Source organism: Pinus tabuliformis, chromosome 4_1 (genome assembly GCF_031772625.1).
Source record: "Pinus tabuliformis cultivar Carrire ecotype Pingquan chromosome 4_1, CPIR1, whole genome shotgun sequence".
Lineage (NCBI taxonomy): Eukaryota > Viridiplantae > Streptophyta > Pinopsida > Pinales > Pinaceae > Pinus > Pinus tabuliformis.
In genome coordinates, this window is record NC_142303.1 from 990031251 (window position 1) to 990057447 (window position 26197).

At 38.1% G+C, this 26197-nt stretch overlaps 1 protein-coding gene across 1 annotated transcript; it reads left to right on the plus strand.

The window, feature by feature from the left end:
• The first annotated feature begins 19685 nt into the window (after nt 1-19685).
• On the plus strand, nt 19686-20186 carry LOC149179466 (uncharacterized). The gene has a single exon (XM_089422477.1). It carries the CDS (start codon nt 19686-19688, stop codon nt 20184-20186), a length of 501 nt encoding a protein of 166 aa, XP_089278603.1.
• The last annotated feature ends 6011 nt before the right edge of the window (nt 20187-26197 follow it).

Genomic DNA, 26197 nt, shown 5'->3' on the forward strand with positions numbered 1-26197 from the left:
GAATGATGAAGAAGTGTGGGCACTTATTCGAAAGCTACAACAAGATTCCAGTACGTCTGATACATTTAGCTGGAAAAATGATTCATTATGGTACAAAGATCGCTTATACCTCTGTAAGAATTCCCAGCTAAAACAAAAGATTCTTATGGAATTGCACACTTCTCCCTTAGGAGGGCACTCAGGATTTTTAAAAACTTACCACAGGGTTAAGAAGAAACTTTTTTGGGATGGCCTTAAATCAGATATTCAAAAGTTTGTGGCGGAATGTTTGGTTTGCCAACAAAATAAAGTTGAAACAATTAAGACACCGGGTCTATTACAACCTTTATCCATTCCAAGCCAACGTTGGGAGGAGGTTTCAATGGATTTTATCACAGGTTTACCCAAGTCTGAGGGAAAGAGTGTCATCATGGTGGTAGTTGACAGACTTACCAAGTATGCACACTTTTGTGCATTATCACATCCATTTAAAGCCAGTACAGTTTCTACTGCATTTATGGAAACAATTCAAAAGCTACATGGAAACCCAAAGATTATTGTAAGTGACAGAGATCCCATTTTCACTGGAAATTTTTGGACAGAATTATTTTCTTGTCTTGGTACTCAGTTAGCTCATAGCTCATCTTATCATCCTCAATCTGATGGGCAAACTGAGATAGTAAACAAATGTTTGGAAGGATATCTTCGTTGCTTTGTATCTGATAAACAGACACAATGGGTCAAATGGTTGCCTCTGGCTGAATGGTGGTATAACACTTCCTTCCATACAACAACAAAAATGACCCCATTTATGGCACTTTATGGGTATCAACCACCATCCATCACATCATATTTAAGAGAAAATTCTAAGGTTCAGGCAGTGGAACATCACATCGAACATCAACAACAAGTCCTCCAACTCTTAAAGGATAACCTCGTGTTGGCACAAAATAGAATGAAACAACAGGCAGATCAACATCGCAGTGAAAGAAGTTTTGATGTAGGTGATTGGGTATTCCTACGGCTACAACCATATAAGCAAATGTCCCTAAAGCAAGCTAAGAAGGATAATAAATTATCACCAAAGTATTATGGTCCGTACAAGGTGTTGCAAAAGATTGGTACTATGGCATACAAATTGGAGCTTCCTGCAGCTTCTCGATTGCACCCAGTTTTCCATGTTTCATGTTTAAAGAAGGTTATAGGCGACAAGCTCCCAGTTCAAACAATATTGCCAGAACTTGACGAGGAAGGAAAAATTATATTGGAACCGGAAGCAGTCACAGAAACAAGAACTCGACAGCTACGAAATCGATCAATTTCAGAGTATCTTATCAAGTGGAAGAACTTATCCGCTGAAGATTCCACATGGGAGGATGAGAATTTTATGCAGAAGTATCCAGAACTACTCAAGCGTTGAGGACAACACTTTTTTGAAGGAGAGGGGCATGTTGGGTCCCTATAATACTAGTGATTACCCCATTACTATTGTAGTTATACCCCTTATTTATATTGTTGTGCCCCTATTACCCCCATGTTGTTATTTCTGTGCCCCATAGAATCCCTCTATTGTTATTTTTGTGGCTTTATATTATTATTGTTAGGTCGGTTGGATTATATTGTGACTCCTTAGACTCCTATATATAGAAAGGAGGTTTTGTCATTTGTATCATCCAAGAATTGTTCATTTATGTAATGTAAAGGAGGTTGCCCCCTCGAAGAGGCTGAATTCTAAGGCGTTGATCTATCTTTTCTATCTTTTCTTGAGCTGGTTTCATAACATAAATGGTGAAATCATATATTGAGATATCATTCTGATGATTGTTGCAAAGTCAATAGTATTTTCAATGTGCTTTCAAAGCACCTACAACATGTAATTTTCATCTTTATCTAATGGAAATTACAATTTTTCCTTCAGAGAAAACATTAGTTTTAAAACAATTTCCCTCCAAATAGCCAAGGAGAATATAAAACTAAATATAAGGCACAAAAGGGAGGAGGAAAATACTAGTGAGAGGAGGCATGAATAACTTTTAAAGTTGTCATTTTTCTTTTGATTAATTTATTCTAGAGTACAAGTGCTTAATTGTTTTGGTGATAGAAGAAATCCTCCCAGAAGTGACAAGAAGAAAGTGAGCTATTCAATTTCTGGTTATTTTATTAAGGTTTTTGTTTATTTCTTGCATTATTTTGTGTTGTTAGAAGGTTTGATATTTTTCATAACAATGCTAACTGGTGCAACTTTTGCAAAAGAAATTGTTGATCCAATCTTATTGAAAGAGTCCAAGTTGTCCAACTTTTTGTATTGCTTATTATTTGGCATTTTGGGTGTTTATGTATGGGAATTTTTACTTCTTAGACATTTTAAAGTTGGTTTGGCCTATATTATTGTAGGAATTACCCAAAACAGTATGCTATACTCATATTTTTCTTAATAAAATTAGTAGTTAACAACCTATATCTTTGTGGCACATTTCTCTTAAAATTTACTTTATGTGGTAATTTTAATGAACAAATTTTTCTGACACTAGTGGATGAAAATTATTAGTTTATTTATGTCATATTTTAATCCATACTTGTATGGTCTTATGGCTAATAGAGTATGATCATGAAATCTTCCTGCAATTCCATTTATTGGTTTGTTTTCAATTTATTTTCTTTATTAAATGTACATTACAGTTTATATGATCTTCATTTCATTTGCTTCTTTGCTATGAATAATTTCATTTCATTTGACTATACAAATCAATTGTATACAATTTCATTGTAGTTTAATTCAAGGAATTAAACCCTGGGTATAGTCCCATTATCTCACCCTCCTAATGAGATTCTGTAGGAATTTACAGGGTAATTTCCTCAGAAAGAACACCAAAAGGACACCGCTCACAACCAGATCACAGATCAATACACCAGTATTTTTGACGTGGTTAAAACCCTCAAAGAGGGAAACAGTCCACGGCCTGTGCCAACGTGGCTACTACAGGCAATTTATTAATCAAAGAATGAAAATTTACATAAGCTTCTCTCATGCATGGATTACCCGAACAATGACCCTCCATGCGCTTTAAATAGAACTCATGGACCAATCGGGTGTCAAGCCACGGATCAAGTGTCGGTAATACCGAGGAGAGAGTGAACCGTCGGATCACTACATATCGTGACCGTCGGATTGTAAGTTACAAAATGTACAACGGTAAAGAAACACACTTTACCTAACTCTATACCTAACTCTATACTAGACCAAGTTGAACTTAACTATTTCCTATGTGTCGGAATATCCTAACATCCCCCCTTAAGAACAACTTGGGATAGGATTGAAGGATTTACAAATATGACACAATAGGAGAAGGAAGGAGGCACTAGAGCCTATCCCCCCTTAGTGACAACTTCCTGAACTCCAAGCATATATCGAAGTTTAGTGAACTTCGCCTCTGTGAGAGCCTTTGTGAAGATGTCTGCGACCTGATCATCTGTTGAACAATATTGCACTTCAAGAACATGGTCATGAATGAGCTTTCTGATGAAGTGCATGTGTAGTTCAATGTGTTTACTGCGCTGATGCTGGACTGGATCTTTGCATAGCTGAATGGCACTTTGATTATCACACCAAAGTGTGGTTGGATGCTGCTGCTCAAAGCCAAACTCTGATAGGATCTGACGAAGCCACAAGGTTTCCTTACTAGCTTCCACGACACCACGATACTCTGCTTCTGCTGACGAAAGAGAAATGGTAGCCTGTTTCTTACAAGCCCATGTAATAGGTCCTGAACCAAGAGTGAAGACATAACCGGTAGTAGACTTTCGATCATCAGGGTCACCAGCCCAATCAGAACCAGTGAAACCACCTAATAGAGGAGCTACTTTGGCACTGTAATGAATCCCAAACTGTACTGTACCTCGAACATAATGAAGTATTCTTTTAGCTGCTTTCCAATGACTTTCACGGGGGTTTTGCATAAAATGAGCAACAAGGCCAACAGCAAAGGAAAGGTCAGGACGAGTATGGGTTAAATACAAGAGTTTTCCTACAAGTTGACGGTATAAGGTAGCATCAACTTCAGGAGAAGTACAAGAGACTGAAAGTTTGACTCCAGACTGAAAGGGAGAAGGGGCTGGCTTACAGTCTTCCATGTGAAAATGACGAAGAATATCACAAGCATACTTGGACTGGGAAAGGGAAATACCCTCCTTGGATTGCAAGACTTGAAGACCGAGAAAATAGTGTAAGTGTCCTAAGTCTGTCATTTCAAATTTATTTTTAAGGCTGGACTTCACATGGTTTATAAGGTTGGGATCACTACCAGTAAGAATAAGATCATCAACATAAAGAACAAGGATGATAAGAGAGTTGCCCACTTTCTTGGTGTAGACAGTATTGTCAGAATAACACCTAGAAAAGCCAGATTCTAAAAGAAAGCTATCCATTTTGGCATACCAAGCCCGAGGAGCTTGCTTGAGACCATAAAGAGATTTCTTAAGTCGACATACAAGGCTGGAGTCTGTTTGGATGAAGCCAATGGGTTGTTCCATCTAGATTTCTTCATGCAAGTCCCCATGCAAGAAGGCAGATTTAACATCCATCTGATGGACTTCCCATTTTAAAGAGGTAGCAAGGGAAAGAACAAGGCGGATAGAGTTCATTTTGGCAACAGGGGAGCAGGTTTCAGTGTATTCAATGCCTTCAACCTGTGAAAAGCCCTTAGCAACAAGACGAGCTTTATGTTTATCAACTTTCCCATCTGGTCCATACTTGGTTCTGTAAACCCATTTACATCTAACAAGTTTGCGTCCCTTTGGTAGAGGAACAAGATCCCATGTATCATTTGCCAACAATGAATGATATTCTTCATTCATAGCTGCTTCCCAATGTGGATGGCCTGAGGCTTCTGCAAAATTGTCAGGATCATGATTTACTAGAGCTTGAGCCAGTAAAGAAGAGGCTCTTTCAAACTGAGAACGTGTACGTCGCTGATCTGTAGGATCACCGACAAGATCACCTGCTGCATCCCGAGTAGCACGGACCCATCTTGGAAGTTGAGGATCCTGAGAAGGTGGGGGAGGATTATCATCCTCACTTTCATCATCTAAAGAAGAAATGTTTTCAAAAGTAGAAGAGATAGGAAGAGCTGGCACATCCGCCGGACTAGGCTCGCAGGCCGATTTATTTTCATCAAATTTTACATCTCTTCTAATGATAACATTTTTGGACTTAAATGGAATAAGTCTATAACCTTTTACATCTTCAGAATATCCAACAAAAGTACATTTCTCACTCTTAGGTTCTAAAGCTTTATGCTTTTCATCTGGAATATGGGCCCATGCTTCACTTCCAAAAACACGAAAGTGACTTACATCTGGTTTAATGGAACTCCAAGCTTCTTTTGGAGTGATTTTCTTTAGAACCTTAGTAGGAGTGCAATTGATTATATAATTTGCACAATTAATTGCTTCGGCCCAAAAACTAAGACTGAGTCCTTTAGATTGCAGCATACAATTAGCCATTTCCTTTAAGGTGCGATTTTTCCTTTCAGCTACACCATTTTGTTGTGGAGTGTATGGAACAATATGTTGCATTTGAATTCCATTTTCGGTGCAAAAGTTGATGAATGTGTTTTTAACATATTCTCCACCATTATTAGTTCTTAGCTTAAGAATTTGATGTCCAGATTGTTTTTCAACAAAGGCTTTGAAGGCCAAAAATGTGTTAAATACTTCGCTCTTGAGTTTTAAGAAGTATACCCAAGTGCGTCTGGAGAAATCATCAATGAAAGTTAAGAAATACTTGCAGCCAGAGAATGAAGCAACAGGAAGTGGACCACATAAATCACTGTGCACAAGCTGTAAAGGGGCTTAGGCGTGCCAAGAGGCACGTTTTTCAAAACTGTCCCGATGATGTTTTCCGAGTACACATCCGGAACAAACACCATCTCTGCAAGATACCATAGGAAGACCTGTCACCATATTTTCTTTACATAGATGCTGAAGGGAGCGATAGTTTAAGTGACCAAATCGCTCATGCCAAAGTTTGCTCACTTCATCATTATGAGCAACAAATACTGAGGGAAGATTTGATGACCCAAAGTTGTGAAACTTATACAACCTTGTGGAATCATCAGCAATACCAGTAGCTAGAATCTGTTTAGGATCTCTTAGATCCTTGATTACAACATCATGAGGTGAAAATTCAACAATTTTACCTTCACCTGAATGAGTTATCTGATATAAAGATAGAAGGTTGCAGGATAAGGTTGCAGGATAAGGTTGGAACACATAATACATCATTAAACTGACCATTGTCTAGATGAACAGTTCCAGTCCCTACAACATTAAGAGATCTATCATCACCAACATATATATTTTTGGTGTTACAATCATTTAAAGAAGAAAACATGGTTTTGTTTTTGGCCATGTGATGAGAGGCTCCAGAATCAATGAGCCACTCATGAGAATGAGAAGAAGAAGATACATTTAATGCATAACCAGACTGAGATGATTGACAACGACATGCAGAAAGTGCCATTCCTGAAGATGAAGTTGAAGTTGAAGTTGAAGAATGCTCCACATGGATGTTATGTTTCTTCATTGCGGCTTCCAAGGCTTCCATCTTCTTAAAGCATTTAGATTCTAAGTGGCCATCTCGATTACAAAAGTTACAATGTCTATCAGTCTTCTTCCATTTGTTTTTATTGGTCTTATCATTTTGCTGAAATGATCTTTCATTTTGAGGCTGAGTTTGCTTAGGACCCTTGTTTGGTTTAGGACCATTCTTTTTAGGATATGACTTCTTAGGATTCTTTGAATTTGGTTGCTGCTGGGCGGCTAACGCTTTCTTGGAAGAGTTTCCAAGATTAAGAAGACCAAGGTGTAAGAGTTTTTCTTGTTCTCTTATTAAAGAATCACAAAAAGAGTCAAAGGAAGGGGCCTTGTAGTATTTTCCTTGACAAATGAAAGCTTCCCTTGTAGAATGGAAGGTGGAAACAAATACAGAGTAGGCTGGTCCCAACTTAGTAAGGATGGAATAAATAAGGTTACTATCTTCTTTCTTAACCTTAACACCTTCCAAGAGATATCTAAGGGTCTTGAATTTGGACAAGAAATCTTCAATGCAAGAAAAATTATTACGATCCAATGTAAGCAACTCATTTTCAAGTTGATGGGCTCTAATTTCATTTTTAATCCCAAAAACTTTAGTGATTTGTTCCAATGCTTCATGAGGAGTATCAAGTTCTGCAATATGGAATCTAAGATCAGGAGAAATAGACATCCCTATCAAACCACATGCTTGATCTTGTCTATTTTCCCATTTTGCAGCCTTGTCTTCATCTTTTGGTTTCTTCTCTTGGCCTGTGGCTATTCTGTAGAGACCTTTACTTCTAAGTAAATCTTCCATGTAGGATATCCATTGGAAGTAGTTAGTGCTGTCAAGAATGACTTGGCATGGACTTTCCATTTTTTAAAAACTGAAGCTGAAGATGCTGAAAGTAAGTGTTCCAATGGATAAATCTCGAAAAATTAGGCTGTTTTAAAAAAACGGCTCTGAAAAAGGCTTCCAGATGAAGAAGTTATGGCTTTTTGAAAAAAATTTGTTGAAGTTGCCGGCAAAGTGCGCGAATGTACGGGAATGAAAAAAAATGCCCCCACAAAATGGAGATTTGAACCCAAGACCTCTACTCTCTTAAAATAGCTTTGAACCAATTGAGCTATACAAAAAATTTGAGAGAGAGAGAGAGAGAGAGAGAGAGGGGGGGGGGGGGCCTTGGGTTGCGTGCTTGCCTTGAGAAAGCTCTTTTTTTCCTACAAAACAAAAACACAAAACCCAACACGAATATGCAAAGAAAAACGAACCTTACGGCTCGAAGTTAGCTTTAGCCGGAAACTAAATATTTTTCTCAATGTTTCTGATTTTCCAAGATCACACTAAGGTGCAGGGAAAAGAGCATACGCATGAGAAAAAAAAACTTCCTTTCTGTTTCTGATTTGCCCAGATCGCACAGAGTCGCAGGGCAAAGAGCATACGCAGAAATGAAAGGTATAGATCCGGTAATTAAAAAAAGCTAAATAAACAGAAACTGAAATAACCAGAGAGAAAATAATAGTAAACTGCAGATAAACACTGTATACCTCCAGATCTTAAAAATGACGCAGATAGGGCTACCGGAAACCTTTTCGCGTGAAACGAAAGGGGTTCCTCATTGGAACAGATGCTCCGAACACAACATAGCAGTCCTCTCGGCCCGAAAGCAATCAGAAACAATAGATCTAGGAAACGACAGCCGCATGCAGTTCTACCGGCTTCAGATTTGGATCACCAACGGACGCGGCCCTCAAATAGCTCTGATACCATGTAGGAATTTACAGGGTAAGTTCCTCAGAAAGAACACCAAAAGGACACCGCTCACAACCAGATCACAAATCAATACACCAGTATTTTTGATGTGGTTAAAACCCTCAAAGAGGGAAACAGTCCACGGCCTGTGCCAACGTGGCTACTACAGGCAATTTATTAATCAAAGAATGAAAATTTACATAAGCTTCTCTCATGCACGGATTACCCGAACAATGACCCTCCATGCGCTTTAAATAGAACTCATGGACCAATCGGGTGTCAAGCCACGGATCAAGTGTCGGTAATACCGAGGAGAGAGTGAACCGTCGGATCACTACATATCGTGACCGTCGGATTGTAAGTTACAAAATGTACAACGGTAAAGAAACACACTTTACCTAACTCTATACCTAACTCTATACTAGACCAAGTTGAACTTAACTATTTCCTATGTGTCGGAATATCCTAACAGATTCGAGGAATTTGGTAGAGAAGCATAAGAAACTTCGCTCGTCAACAATTTTCATCATGATAAACCTTTTTTATCAAAAAAAAAAAAATCTCATGGATCATAGTAGTAGCAATGGCTCACAATAATAAAAAAAATCAACAACTTAAGGCTCATAGTAGTGGTGACAAAGCTAGCTTACTTGACTTGCGTATTCATCCTCCAACAATAACATAGAGCCATGAATTCACCAAGAATTAACTTGTATTGATTCAAATGTCATTCTATAATCTCACTAAAATATCCACTAGATCCAATGTCATAACACCTTAGATCCCCTACCTCCTTTTGATCCATGGCTTCCCCACTTCTAACAAATGCTCCTCCACATAGGTTCTTTGAGTTTTCTCCAGATGAGCTACATAATGCCACAATTTTTCAAACATATGGCCTTCTATTGGCTTTCAAATCAAACTTTCTTGCTATAATTTCAACCATACAAAGCTATGGCAGACTTATTGGACATTGTTCTCCTCATAAACAAGGTTCATTTAGCCTCACACCTTCATATCTCAAATCTTGCTCTGATACCAAATAAAAAAAACGGAAAACACGTAAGAACACCACAAGATAACCTAATCCTATTCAAGAGAGATTTATTAGTGTCATCCCTACATAATATTATCCCATATTTATAGTAATGGGATAACTTACTACTAGATTGAATGATAATGAAACTTTTTTTGGTTACAACTCACACTTACATTGGAAAACAAAACTCTTTAGAACAATGCATTGGAACATTGATTATTTAGAAGAATGAATTGAAACACTAATGCATTAGAACAATGCATTTCTCCCATTAACTCTAGCAGGAGATCCAAGCATAGCAATTTTATTTAGAGATTTCTTAGGATTTTGAAAGTTTATTGAAACTAAAGAAACTTAGATTTGAAGCCTTTTTCCACTCAAATATAACTATAAAATATATATTGTAAGTATCAAAAATAGCTTTTAGGTTTAGCCAAAGTGGTTATGAGAGAAATATGATATCTATTCCCAAAGTTGGAGAAGTCATAAATTTGACTCTCTTGATGTTGATGAGCTCAGGTGCTTGGATTTGAGGGATCAACAATTATCGTAGTTACCATCCATTGACAACGATAAAGTCTCTAGGGGTTTCTCATGTGTGGAAAAAGGGTAAATATCAACATTAACTTGAGGGAATTAATACTAAAAATTAATTTTAGATAGAAAGGAAATGCATTAAATATATCAATGGATCAAATATAACAACCTAGATAACCTTCAACATTAGTTCAAGATACTATCACAATTATTTTAAAGAAGATAGTGACCATGCCAATAGTGGGGGCATCACTATTTTAGTTACAAAAATAGATGTTGCCAAGGGTTATACAAATATATTACTAATTTAGTTCCAAGGCCATAGTGATTTCATTAAATGTTTGGTGCTAATGTCATGTTTTGGTGGAGTGAAGGGACGATTTATTTAAGATCCTCAACTTCTGCGGGGTAGTTAAGGAAGACATCCTCGAAGAAGTCAACATTGTTAAAAGCATTATACTAATGAAAGAAGGCAATGTTGTTAAAATCATAATAATGATGGAAGAGTTCAACATTGTTGAACAGATTGTCATGACTAAATATAAAGTGAATATGTGGAGCAATAAAGAGTCTAAGAATAAGTGAAAGTTGAACTATTACAAAAAATCATTAACACTAAGTTAAAATATTAAAATATAATGTTTTTGTTAATTAAATATATGTATTAAAGAATGGATTCTCATGAGTTTCATAGTGAAATTAGGCATTATACTAAACCTATAACACCTTAACATAAATAAGATTTAACATATACAAGGAGAATAAAATAGAGAACAAAAAACCTTCATTTAAAGTGTATACTAAACCTACATATATATTAAATCTAGTTTTTAAAGGTTTATCATTTCTTTTGTAAGTTGGTTTTGCACTGGAAAACCAAATATTTATATCACATTCACAAGGCTTATCGTCTCTAGCCTACAACTTTGGAAACTAGACCAGAGATAATAAAATATAGAGCCAATAACTATCATAATTAGCTTCAAGTGAATGTCCAAAACATGAAAATGTAAAACAATTGTGCTCCCCACCATGGGGAAAACCAACAACAAGAACCAAAATGGATAGTCGTTGGAGACTGCAGAGTTTGAGACAACAAGTAAAAGAAACTAAACATAAACTCTAAAAATAATATATCAACAACCCATATGGGCAAGCATGAGGAGAAAAAACTATAACGATAAAATGTAGGGAACCTAAGCATTAGGATGATAATGAAGTACAAGGTTGATAACATACTCCTCAACCTTGCATGGCAGTATTGGAATTGGAGAGCTAGGTGGTGATCCCATCTCGAGCCTGACAAGCGTTCCATCCAAATGTAGCATAATATATCTCAGCTCATCCAATATGTGCATGAGGTTGATTTGAGTTTGTCTCATTTCTACTAGAATAGTCCCCAACAACAACTCCACATGCTAGTAAAAATCCACTTCATGAAGATAGTGATTTCCTCTGGAGTTTCCTATGTCAAGGACCTATGATGTTATGCTAGCCATGATGAATCCATAGTAACTTTCCTTCTTTTCAAATGTATTTTTCCATGAGATAGATTTCCTCTTCAATGTCCTGAAGAGTATGATATGGTAGTTGTGGGTTGAAGATTTAACACACAATTGTACTTAAGATCCCCCTGAAGCACCTCGATGGCCACTTCCACTTCCACAATCGGTTTGATACTGAGTCATTATTGTCACAGGTAAAAAAAAACATCACAAATGCCAGCATAGAGTTGGGAGGGGATATGTAAGAGGAACTTGTGGAAGAAAGAATCCATGATAACTTGTTAGGAAGGTTGTACTAGTGGCGAGGTCAACACCATGCCTTCACGATCGGAAAAAGTTCTAGGGGAGGATGGAAAGTCATTGAAGTAAATGGAAGGAAACTTGCTCGAGTAACTAGACCAAACTCCAGATGCATCGCGAATGGCAGAAATAATAGGGGAGGCATCAAAGGAGCGACCAGACTGCTAACCAGTTACCCGGGACGAAGAGCAATGGTGGAATGAACTCGAATTAACATATGAGTAGATGAAAATCATATGATGGGGCCTTTTCCACCCTCCTTAAGAGGGGAGGTGTCTTTAATTCTCCATGAGGTGGTGGCATGCACAAGGAAGAGGTGGCAAGAGGGCACGTCAAGTAATTTAATCCCATTAAATGTCAGCCATAACACCTCATAAATATTTTTTAAAATTATAATAAAACTAAAATCCATAAATTATTAACCTATAAGATTTCAAATAAACTTAAAAATATTATTTTGATTTATTTTTTTCAAACTAGGATGAGCCTAGAACGGGGCTAGCCTCAATGTTGGACGAAATAATGATATTCCCACTAGTGGGATGCTTTCATTAGGACTTTTTGAAGCTCAATCAAGCTTGGACATCCCTTGGGATAGTTTAATTCCCTAAAGGTGGCTCTCATCCTCAACCCCTCCCCATGATATTTGAACATATGACCCGGTGAAGACTAAACCCCACACAAATCGATTGTTCTACACCTCATGGATTTGATTATATAAAACACATATAAATCAAAGTAAATAAATTATATTATACATTTGTTGACTTAAAAATAATCATCATGATTATTTTTTAAATATTTAAATAAATCATGCATATATAATAAATTAATTGAAAAATAATATAAAAATAAATAAACATTTATTATTAAAAGTAAACTTCAAGTTTGTTTTAATATATTTTATACATATATTTTTTATTTAAATTTTTTTTATTAAAAATTTCAAACTTAAGGCATTTTTATTATTTTAATAATTACATATTTTATTTGATAATTTTTTAATTAACTAATTCTCTCATAGCTCATAATTAATTTTAATTTGTAGCCTAGGCTACTGAGACGTTTTCATTTCCCAATGTTGGAAAAAGGGACATTATAGTGAAGTGCGAGGTTGATGGGATGCTCCTCAACCTTGCATGGTAGTGGAATTCGAGAGCTAGGTGGTGATCCCATCTCGATGCTGACAAGCCTTCCTTTAGCATATAGCATAAGATCTCTAAGCTCATCCAATATGCGCATGAGGTTGATTTGAGTTTGTCTCATGTCTACTAGAATCTTCCCCAGCAATAGCTTTCCATGCCAATACAAATCCACTATATGAAGATAGTGATTTTGGTGGTCTCTAGAGTTGACTGTGTCAAGAACCAATGAGGTTATGCTAGCCATGATGAATCCAGAGTAACTTTCCTTTTTATCGAGTTTATGCTTCCTCGAGATGGACTTCCTCTTGAATGTCGTATAGAGCATGAACATGGTAGTTGTGAGTTGAAGATTCAACACACAATTGTACTCGAGAGCCCCCTAAAGTGCCTCAACCACCACTTCCACATCTGCAACTGGTTCGCCACTGAGTTATGGTTATCAAAGGAAGCAAAATATCGTAAAGACCAACATAGAGTTGGGAGGGGATATGTAAGAGGTAGTTGTGGAAGAAAGAATCCATGATAACATGTCAAGTAGGTTGCATTGGCAGTGAGGTCGAGACCTATGCCTTTGCCATTGGAAAAAGATGCCAGGGGAGGAGTTAAAGTCAATGAAGTAAGCGGAAGGAAACCTACTTGAGCAACCATACCAGACTTTATATGCATCTCAGATGACGAAAACAATAGGAGGAGGCATCAAAGGAGTGACCAAAATGCTAACCAGTTACCTAGAATGAACCCAAATTACACATACAAGTAGAAGACAATCGTACCAAGTGGACTTTTCCACCCTCCTTAGTAGGGGAAGTCTTATTAATTATCCATGAAATAGTGGCATGTGCAAAGAGGAGGTGGTAAGAGGGCATGTCAAGTCTTTTAATCCCATTAAATGCCCATCATAACACCCCATTATAATTTTAAAAAATTATAATAAAAATAAACACCATAAATCATTAACTTATAAAGTGTCAAATAAACTTTAAAATATTATTTTAAATTATTTAATTATATCAAATATATATAAATCAAAATAAATAAATTATTTTATAAATTTGTTGACTTAAAAATAATCATCATTATCTAAATATAAACATTCAACTTTATTTTAATATTTTTTATATAAATATTTATTAAAAATTTCAAATTTCAAACATTTTAATTATTTTAATAATTAAAATATTTTATTTGATAATATTTTTCCTCGAATCAAATTTGTTTGTTTTTGTTCCATCCAAATTTAAAAATACTATAATAAATAAATAAATATTACCAACTGAGAATAAGAAAACATAAGTGTGAGTAAGACAAAAGAGAAACATAAAGGCAACATACTTATAAATTTTCAAATAATGAAGCCCTGTCCTTTCTCAATGCGTTCATGAGATACCATGTTTTATATGTTTAAATGAATAGGCACCAAATTAGTCATCTGGTTAGAATTGGGCCACTTCTTTAAACTGTTGCAAATTATGAGATCTTAAGTATAAAATTATAAAATAAAATTTTAAGCAAATTAATTTCAAATACTTTTACCTATAATAATAAAATTAAACATTTTAATATTTTAAAAAAATAAAAAAAATAAACTTTTAACTTAAACATAGTAAAAAATAGTAATAATGTGAACAGAATCATAATAATCAAAGACTATTAAATGAGGAGTTTGAATTTCATATCGATGTGCCGGAACCCACGAGCTTAAGCACTTTATGGAATAACAGGCAGCTCAATTATTACCGATTCACCCTACTTTTAAAAAAAAATTGAAAACAAAAAACTTAATTATATGAAAATGGGACCCACTACACATCCTATCCGATGAACCTTAAAATCTCAAAATTAAATTTAAGGGAAAGAATTAGCACTTCATTATTAGTCCTATAAAAAGCTTCTCATGTCACAATTAGGTTAGTGACAGCACAATAAGCAAATCACGCAGAATCCGGACATGGTGCGCTGCGGTCCCTTTCGTACGCATATAATAAACAAACTTTCCATTTACACTTACTATACCTACCAGATCGAAGTCAAAAATATCTCTTTTATTATTATTTAACAATTATTTTAAGGAGGTGTGTTCAACTAATTATGAACAAATTCACCTTTCAACTATACTCTTTTCTTGGGCCTGGAGTATGCCCTAAAACTGCTTCTGCTTGGCTAAGAGCTCGTCTTCCTCGGACGTAAGGAAACAGGTTAACGGCCCAAGACCCAGAGGCATCTGGCAGGAGTGAAAGTCTGCTCCCTTACGGACCACCAGCGGGTTATTTCAGGTGGCGTGGTTTTCCTTGATAACAGTGATGTGTCAACTGACATTCGCGGATGGCAGCCAGAGATGGTTGTCCTCAATGTTGGTTTGACAAACTGAGTTTGATAGGTTTTTCCACCTTTTGAAAAAAAAAAAAAAAAAAAAAACTATACTCTTTTCTCAATTTTATACTATCTTCAAAACTTGCTTAAAAGCCCCCGTCCCCTCAATCATTCTAGTCAATGCTACCAACTATCTATTAAGGATTACATTAAAATATGAAACTCATTATATTAAAATTTATTTTTTAAATAAATATACTTCCCTAATTTTAAATCCTTCCAATAACTTCCTTGTTAGTTTAGTTTTCCTAGTTATATAATTATTAGTATTTATTAAATACTTTATTTTATAGAATATTATATGTATGGTTAAATATTAATTTATTTTATATTTTAATTTTATTAGGCTTTAAAGGAGTAGTTTATTCCATAGATAGAGAGTTAAAATTTTCTAATGAATTTCATGTAACTTATTATATATAGTTTAAAATTTTGAGTTTCATAAAAAAGTATTAATTCCAAGATGACACGATCATTTAAAAGAAATATAATTAAGGTAAAAATAATATGGAAGATAACTAAAGATGAACTTAACATCTCATAGTATGTATTTTCTAAACTAAAATGTATATATTTAAGGGTAGTGTGCATTTATGTAAGTATTTAAAAGTGTTTTGGATTTATGAAAATTGTGTTCATGGTAAGTGCAATGAAGATAAGATATTGTCAAAATAAAGAGAGAAAATCTCTTAAAACCAAAATGATAAAGGCCTCTTAAATAAGAGAGAGTGAAAAAAGAAAGAGAGAAAATATCTTAAAACCAAAATGATAAAGGCATCTTAAATAAGAGAGAGTGAATTAGTGTCATGAGAGAAAATCTCTTAAAACCAAAATGATAAAGGCCTCTTAAGTAAGAGAGAGTGAATTAGTGTCATGCAAAGTGTGAGGATTTTTTTTCTTTAGTTTTTGAACATATGAATGTTGGTTATACTTAGACACAAATCATGTCATAACATTGAAAAAACACCAATCATATTAGTGAAAAATATTGTAATTGAAAATGTTTCTATATAGACATAGCTTATTTAGCTATGTGATGTTAACATGAATGCAAAGATGACAAGTAGAGACTCACTTCAAAATATAAATAATGTGAAAGATTAAATAAAGAAATTGAAGTAATAGGGAAAATAATCCATATTTACCTCATAAACATATTTAACATAACATTAATATTAATAAAAAATTAAGCTAAAAGGCACACATTTCTTTTAACTCTCATATATAATTGACATATTGACATATATTGATTTAAGTATTATAAAAAATTATGATCATAGCAAGAGTATAAGGAAAGCATGATGGAAACATGATACTCATTAGAGGGAAGTTTCCATAAAGGTTGAGAAGACAATGGGGATATCAGGAAGATCATAAAGAAAATGAGAAAATAGAGTAGCACAGGGGCATACTAGTAGTGATAAAGGTGGAATGAGCCATTGAGAGAATAGGTAAAAGAATGAAAAGACATTCTATTAAGTCTTTGCTCTCCATTTTATGTCACTCTTCAATTGTTTCCATCGAGAACATGAAAGGATTGTTCGTGGCTGGTTGATAATAATCCAGCTGTCAATGACGTAGGCAGTGAATATGTTCGTGAAAATGGCACAGACCTTGCTGGCCCGCGGTCCTTGGAACCTGGGTGTTTATCGGGGAATTGAATTGAATGGAATTGTGACGTGTAATATGCGGTTTCCACCTCCAGTCAGCGATACTGCAATCATATGAATGTTCCTGTCACTACAACGTCATAACTTCAAGTTGCTGCTGATGCGCAGTCACTAAGGCCATTCAATTTTATTTGGATTTGAATATTATAATGTGGACATATTTTGGCTTTCTAGAGAAATGGAGCATCATGTTCAACAATAAGATGATAAGAAACATGTATGTACGTATGTGTTGATTAAAAATGAAAAAGTGATGATGTATCTCTCAGTAAAGAAAAAAACGAAATGAATGGCATGTAAGTTGAATTTAAAATACAAATAGTTTAAAGAGAATTTGTCATGTCAAGATAATATAATTGATCCAAAATGGTACCCAAAATCTTTATCATTCAATTCAGTGTTCCTGTCATTCGAAACCAAAATCATTAAAAATTAATGAGATAATTTTTTTTTCCTTAAATAAAAAATATTTTAATGGGAGTTCTTATAAATTTTTTTAATAAAAAATATTTTAATTGGGGTTTTTATTTTGGAATAGGATTTTTATAATTTTTATAATCATAATTATTTTTAAGTAGATAATAGAGATTTAGTTTATATGGAATATTCTTAAATATTTTTAATAGTAAAAAAATCAAAGGTTAAGTTTATTTTAAAAATAGTTAATTTTTTTTGGTGGATATTTAGTATTAGTAAACCTTGAAATTAATACATGATATTGTAACAAAACTTATTTAGGAATTAAAAACTTTTATGCTAAAATGACATGAAATTGCATGTTAACAATCTTGTTATAAGACATTTTTTCTTCGACCCCGAAGCGCGCGCTCTGCTCTGCTCTGCGGAGTTTGGATTAGGTCTGCAGCCGCCGTCGACCTTTGACGCTACCATGAGCGGTCCTGGGGGTGGGGAGGCCGCTCCCACCCCTCCATCATCTTCTGAAGAAGCATTCCGCAGCCTATTAAAGCAGAAAGGGAAGAAACGCCAGTTCTCTGAAGTGCCGAAATTCATAAAAAAACTCGAAGAAATACCAGAGATTGCACTTCCAGAGGAACAATCGATTAAAATCGCTCTTGCTCTGGCTGACAGAGGCCTGGTAGGGCAGTTTATGGGCCGCTGGCCTTCCACAAAAACCACGGAAGATTGGATTCAGCGAAACTGGAGACCTCAGCTGAAAAATAACGTGATCTGTTATGCTGTGGGACGAGGCTACTTCATTTTTGAATTTACCTCCAAAGAAGATCGTGATCTGGTGTTCAGAAACGGGCCGTATTTTATGGGAAATCAGGGACTGTATCTTAACAAATGGAGCCTCGATTTCGATCCCTCCGTTGATGTCCCTAAGGAGGCGTCGGTCTGGGTTCATCTTCCTAATCTCCCGATACACTGCTGGAGCTATCAATCCCTGCAGAAGATTGGAAATGGGCTGGGTCGTTTCATTGACAAAGCTGATCACAAGGGCCAATATACCTGCGCTAGAATCTGCGTGGAAGTCGATCTGGAAGCCGGTCTGCCAGAAGCGGTCAAACTCACAGTTGGAGAATGGCAGCATTATCAGAAGCTGGATTACGAGCAGTTGCCTTTCAAATGCCGAACCTGTCATGAGCATGGACACTTCCAGCGAAACTGCCCAAAAGCTCCAACAGGGAACACGGTTGAAGAAGAAGGATGGAAAGAAATTAAAAAGGGAAAGGCTGTTCCAAAGCCCCCGGGGCAGAATAACTCCGTATCACTGGGGAAGCCACAAACTAATCCAAAGGCCACTGCTGCTTCCAAAGATGGCTCCTCCTCAGGAGAAAAGGTGGATGTCATGGAGACACAAGAGGAAACAGGAAATAAGTTGAAGCAAGTGAAAGAAACTGAAGCCGAATCACCTGTTCCACCAGTTGATGATTGTCAGAGGGGAAAAGAAGGCAACGAAGAGCACATCAGTCTCGCCTCCGACTCTGAGGGAGAATCAGAAGAGAGAGATTTCGAAACTGATAATTCGCAAGTCACTCCTATCAAGACGACTAGGGGTCGGAAATCCAAGAAGAAATAGAGAGAGGAAAAAACTTATCTAGATGTCCTCCAAGGCTCCCAAAAAACCCTCAAAGGAATGATGAATACCAGATCTGGGCGCAAGAGTAAAAGGGCTCCAAAAGGAGCCTCAATCCCCCAAGTCAGTAAATAATGAAATATGTCTCTTGGAACTGTAGAGGATTAGGTAGCAGGTTGAAAGAGGAAGCCTTGAAAGACATAGTGAGAATATATTCGCCTGAAATCGTCCTCATCCAGGAGACAAAGCTGGAGGATCTTCTTCTCCTCCAATCTAGTAAATTTTTTTGGCAAAAAGGTCAAGGAAGAGCGGTTAGTGCAAGAGGCGCTTCTGGTGGAATAGCCACCTTTTGGAACAGCGCCATATATGATCTTATTCAAGAAAAAAGTAGCCCCCATTGGCTTTACACTCAGCTCCTCCACAAAGATTCTGGTCAACAGGTAAGTATGTTTAATCTTTATGCTCCTGTATTGCCAGGCGAGAAAAAAATTTGTTGGAACTCGCTTCAATCCTTTCTTTCAGAGCAAAATCCAGGAAATATCATTATTGCAGGTGATCTGAATGTCACCCTTGCTCTTGATGAGAAAAAGGGAGGCTCCATTGTCAGGGACCCTGCCAGAGAATGGGTTGAAGATATTATGCTGGGCTGGGATCTGGAGGATATTAAACCTTCTTCAGGCAAATTCACCTGGTCCAACAAAAGATTAGCCCCCAACCACATTGCTGCCCGTTTGGATAGATTCCTTGTCCACTCTTCTTTCCTGACATGCGGTCTTATGGCCACTTCTAAAATTCTACCAAATCTCACTTCTGATCATAAGCCCATCCTCCTCGAGCTTTCTCTGGATGGTAATCTAGGCCCCATCCCTTTTCGTTTCAGTCCTCTGTGGATTCAGCAAGAAGGATTCCAAGAGGTGGTTTCTGAAGCCTGGAATAGGCCTGTCCATGGTTCTCCATTCTTTGTGTGGGAAGAGAAAATCATGGGCCTAAAAAGAAGTCTTAAGGAGTGGGCTAAAAGATTGGAAACACCTACTGCCAAAAGAAAAGAATCTCTTAACAGTCTTGCTGCTCATCAATTAGCTATGGAGCATAGTCTTGTAACACAAAGTCTTCTCCAAAAAGAAGTCGAGCTACAAAAAGAGGTTCACAGATCTAGCAGGGAGGAGGAAGAATTCTGGAGACAGAAGTCTAGGAATCTATGGTTAAAGTTCGGAGATAAAAACACCAGCTTCTTTCATAAACAAGCCGAAGCTCGAAAGCATTTCATCAGTTTCTGAGATACATTACCAAAACACTGTGGTTAAGGATTTCGATGGCATTAAGAGAGCTGCTTACTCCTTCTTCAAAGATCTTTATTCAGCTCCTGAAGAAACCCCTATTGATCCTCATGCCTACCCGATGGACTTAATTCCCAAGAGCGTTAAGGAATCAGATAATGCTATGTTGACTGCTTCGATCAGCATGGACGAGCTTAAGAAAGTTCTGGATTGCATGGAGCCTGATAAAGCCCCAAGCCCTGATGGGTTCACTGTCAGGTTTCTCTTGACTTGCTGGTCGACAATTAAAAAAGATCTATTGAGAATGGTCAGAAAGTCCCAGAATTGTGCAAAGCTGGGCGGTGGCATCAACTCGGCCTTTCTAGCCTTGATCCCAAAAGAGAAAGGCGCTTCCGACTTCAGCAGATTTAGGCCCATATCCTTGTGCAATTCCAGTTACAAGCTGGTCTCCAAAATAATTGCCAACAGGCTAAAGAATATTTTGCCAGCCATCATCCCTGAAAATCAAGGCGGATTCATAAAAGGAAGAAAGATATTGGACAACATTGTGTTGGTGCAAGAAGCAGTTCACTCTAGCTGCCAAAGAAACGAGAAAGATATGGTGATTAAGCTCGATCTGGCTAACGCATTCGATAGGGTGAGACATGAATTTTTGTTCAATGTGAAGAAGAAGTTAGGCTTCTCAACAGCCTTCATAAACTGGGTGAATGCCTGCATTGCCTCGCCATGGATCGCGCCATTGGTCAATGGCCGTTCTACTGACTTCTTCCAAGCCTCTAGGGGCCTTAGACAAGGATGTCCCTTGTCTCCACTCCTATATGCTATTCAGGCCTCAGTGCTCAGTTTCCAGCTTGATCATAACCAGCAGATTCAAACCCTGCCTGGCCTCAGAACGACTCACAAGGTGAAAGACATTAATCATGCCCAGTTTGCAGATGACACCTTGCTGCTTGGAGGAGCCAGCATAATCTCTGCCAGATCCTTCAAGAAGGAGCTGGACATTTACAGGTTTCTCTCAGGCAGCAAAATTAACAACCGAAAATGCTCTATCTATGGCTGGAACTGCTCGATCAAGGAGCTGTCTGATATTGCAAGGCTTTTAGAAATGGATGGAATTCGAAATTGGGAGTCATTTAAATATCTCGGGATCCCAATCTTCAAATCCAAGCCTAAAGTTGCTCACTGGCTGCCGCTGCTCGATAAGCTAAAGAACAGATTCCAAGCTTGGGGAGCCTCTTGGCTGAATAATGCAGGGAAAGTCATCCTTATGAAGTCGGTCCTTATAAGTATGCCTCTATATCAACACTCTATTCTCCTTGCCCCCAAAACCTTTCTCAACAAAATGGACAGTCTGTTGAGAAGATTCCTGTGGGAAGGTGGGAACAACAACGATAGAAGGCTCCATTTAGTGAATTGGGAGACTCTCAAGAGACCTCTTCTGGAAGGCGGCCTCCACCTGCGTAACTTGGCTGCTCAAAACCTTGCTTTGGGATCCAAGATCCTGTGGAATTTAGTCTCTGGAAACTCTAGCTGGAGTAAAAGAGTCATTTGGAAGAAATACTTCCAAGGGCAACGCTTGAGATGCTTGGATAAGCCCCCAAGATCTTTAAAAGGATCTCCGATCTTCAATCTTTGCAGCTCTGCTATGGAGCAATTAAGCCATTATCTTTACTGGATCCCTGGTAATGGGAGAAAGATCAAAATCTGGGAAGACTCGATTCTGGGTGATCAACCTTTGATTCAAGTGGATGGTCTAGCAAATATCAAAGCTTGGCTTCAGTTCTCCAATTTGCACACTCTGTGGGATATATCTAACTGGAAGGATGACCCAGATAGACTCTGGGACTGTTGGAATCTGGGGGAGGTTCCCCTTATGTTGCAGGGGGAAGCTTCATTACTGTTAGATCTGCTTCAAGGCAAATCTCCCTCAAAGGCCACCTCTAAAGACAAAAGAGGTTGGGGCTCCCTTTCAGGCTCTTACACTGCTTCCGAAGGTTATAAAAGAATGATGGCTGTCCCATATGCTCCTCCTGACCCATCTCAATGGAAATTTATATAGGATTTCCCCTCTCTCCCCAAAATTGACTTCTTCTGTTGGACTGTTGCGCACAATAGCATTCTCACCAGAGATAATTTGCGTAGACGAGGGATGGAAGGGCCTTCCAGATGCCCCCTTTGTTTGTCTGATGAAGAAACTGCCAATCATCTGCTATTGCTTTGCCCCTTTGCTCTGGTAGTCTGGAGGGGAGTACTGATGTTAGGTCCAGCTAATCTTGATCTCCCAGACAACATTCCTTCTCTGCTCCGAACTTGGGCCAGCTTATCTCCCTTTTGCCTTAAAAAAAAAGTCTTCTTAAAACAAGTTGGATGTGGATCCCTAAATTCATCTGCTGGAAGCTGTGGTTGGAGAGGAATAATAGAATTTTTAGAGGCGAAAGCTGCACTTCTATAAGAGTTATTTCTAAAATCAAAGCTTTGCTAGGCGAGGCTTTGGAAGCCAATACTACCTCAAGGAATGAAATGAGTCTGGTCAAAGAGGAGGAGCATTGGCTTAAAGAACTGGTTCCGAATCTCAAGGAAAGGCCCACTCCTCCTGCATTTTCCGATGCCAACTGGGAGATTAGGCTAGAGGAACTGGAGTTTATCAAGTGGAGATCAGCCTTGGATGATCACTGTTTATTCTTCGATGGGGCCTCTAAAGGAAACCCTGGGGTTGCTGGCAGTGGTGGGGTTCTTCTGAGTCCTGGAGGTTCAACGGAATTGCGGTTCCATTGGGGTCTGGGCATCGAATCCAATAACAGAGCGGAGGCTCTCGCACTGTGGCAGGGGCTAAATCTGGCGATTAATAGAAATATCCTCTCTCTCTCTGTATTTGGAGATTCTAGACTTATCATCCAGGCGTTGACCTCTCATAAGACCCCCCATCAGGTTCATTTAGCCACTATTATCAAAAAAATCCAGCTCTTATTGCCCAAGTTCAGTAAAATCTCCTTCTACCACATATTAAGGAATCTCAACTCTCAAGCTGATATGGAGGCCAATCTTGGCTCCCTCTGTAATCGGAGATCTCTGGTGGTCAATTCGATGGAATCCTCCTGTTCCATTCCTTGATGTTTCTGCTGATCGGACTTCTGTTTCTAAATGATCCTAGGGCTAACACTCTTCTCCTCATTCCCCTGCTCTTCGGGATCTCTCCTCATTGTATTATCAACCTATTTAAATCTATGGTCTCAGGCCTGATATCATCTTCAGTCAGTCTTCCTTTCAATGGTCTCTGTCTCCTGTCGGTGCCTTATTTTTCAAAGCGCCCACAAAGGACCTTCAAGATGTCATCTCAGCTCTAGTTTAGAATCTTACTCTGTTCTCACACCTGAAGACCGTTTACATCAATATCAAAGTTTTTCATCTCCGAAAGGCTGCAATCTTGACTTGTATTTCTGAGTGATGCAAAATTGGGCGTTGGAGCGAATCTCCTCTATAGTAGCAGACTCTCCAAAGTATATGCGGATATTCATTACTCTCCACCAATCAGTAGCACCGGTCCTCTTATGTATTGCACGATCATGGAATTCCCAGGGAAGTCTTCTGGCCCTTGTGCGATGCTACGACATTCTCATTCAGCTCTGCTGGACCTTCTCCTGTCAAAGTTGGCCAAGCGAACAACCCTCTGATCCCGGTCACTTGTCTTACTGGTATTATCCTTAAAGTGTGGCGAACCAGCTCGGTGTTCTGTCTCCTGATTTCTTTGACAGCATTTCCAAACAGCTATCCACGAGAATCTTTTCTCTGTCATCACTGTATTGTAAGAGCATACGGCAGCTAGTTTGCCGCCCTAAATAAAAAAATATAACCGTTATTGTCAAAAAAAAAAAGCAATCTTATTATATATTTATTTAAATGTATATATATTTAACTCATACAAATTAATTTTTAATTAATAATAATTTAAAATAAAATTATAATTTAATTATTATTATTATTATTTTTTTTAAATTTTGAAAATATAAAATATATCATGCGTTTCTATATTAATTTTACATTTAGAAGATATTTAATTTAATTTATATAACTAGATCAATATATTTATTTAGAAAAAAGAAATTTATTTATAAGTATCATAAATAAATTTATATTGAATACATTAAAAACTTAAAAATATATGTTTCTTATTAAAATATTGCAACTTCCTATTTGAAAGACAATTATATACACTTTTTTATTAGGGAGAGGAGGTTCCTTATCACATAAATAAGAGGGTTTTAGATATCAATTTAATATCCAAATTATTATAATTTTTTTAATATTCAATATATTTTTGCCATCATTTTATTAACACTACATGGATTTGAAAACATTTTCTTTTAAAATATAAAGTGTATATATTTTTTTTTAATTATAATTTTAAAATATTTATTAAAATATAATTCTTTTTATCTCAAGGTCAGTGGAGGCGGCTGGTTGGTAAAGTCAGACTCGTCATGACGGCCAGGTCTTGTGCTCGAACCTGAGCAAGGGCGTTGACTAGTCGCGGGTGCTACTTACCTGGGCCAAGCCCGCTCACCTTTTAAGGTCAAAGGAGGCGGTTGGTTGGTAAAGTCGGACTCGTCATGACAGTCAGGTCTTGTGCTCGAACCTGAGCGAGGGCATTGACTAGTTGAGGGTGCTACTTACCTACGCCAAGCCCGCTCACCTTTCAAGGTTGGCGGAGGCGACTGGTTGGTAAAGTTGGAGTTGTCATGACGGTCAGGTCTTGTGCTCGAACCTAAGCGAGGGCGTTGACTAGTCGTGGGTGCTACTTACCTGGGCCAAGCCCGCTCACCTTTTAAGGTCGGCGGAGGCGGCTGGTTGGTAAAGTCAGACTCGTCATGACAGTAAGGTTTTGTGCTCGAACCTAAGCGAGGGCATTGACTAGTCGCGGGTGCTACTTACCTAGCCCAAGCCTGCTCACCTTTCCCCACAGGGGTTTGATCTCGTGGCCAGCGAACAAGCTACTAAGTCTTCTATGCCGCTGTGTAGGTCACGAGTTCGAGTCTCGTCTTAACCGATGACTGTTCTTGCGGGCTGGGCGGTTCCTCCTAGTGGTTATAGTGGTAGCCAGTGGGATTCAACCCCGTGTGTCACACCCCCAATTCTTTTTTCGTTAATTGGCAAGGGTGCGGCACTGCCTAAGTAGCTAACATGTTCCATTGTTAAGTTATTTTGCGAACTACGCCTAACATTCATCATCTTTCATTAACAATATTAATGTGCGGAATCCATTAACATTATAACATCACCATAAACATTCACAAGATAGCAGAGAGTACACCATTCATATGCAATTATAATATTTTATTATGTAATTAAATATTTTACAAATGACCGGGAGCGAAGCTCCACCGGCGTTTTACCCGTGTCGGGCGCCCACCTCGTGCATGCCTTGCATGGTGGTCGCACCCACACTTCACCGTTTCAACACACAAGTCTCTTGCTCGAGTTGGGTGGGTGCGCCCTCAAGCGACCCTCCACCCAATCTCCTCACCTGAGCTCGTGTTAACCGTCGGGCGAGCGCCTTCGTGCAACCCTCCACCCGAGTTCACCAACCGGCAGGTGGGCGCCTTCGTGCAGCCCTCCACCTGCACTACCGACCGACGGGCGGGCACCTTCGTGCAGTGCTCCACCCGTGCACACAACTGAACGACGGGCGGGCGCCTCCGTGCAGCCCACGACCCGTGCCACCCGTTCCACCAAAATTCTTGCGAAACTCCGTGTATGCCTGCTCGGCGAGCGGGCGCATAACATGTGGTTATGTGCGCCCTTGCTGCAGCTACTCCACGCTCTCCACGAACTTGTTTGATGACCGAGCAATGCTTGTTCAAATGCCTTCAATCTCCCAACCGCACCAACTATTCATATGGTGGGTGGGCGAGTCGTGCCACCCAGCCAACTCGTTCATCTTCGCCTAGCCGACGTGCCTTTCACTTGTAAAATTCATTCGATGTGTGGGTCGGCCCGCCCATCACATAGGACCG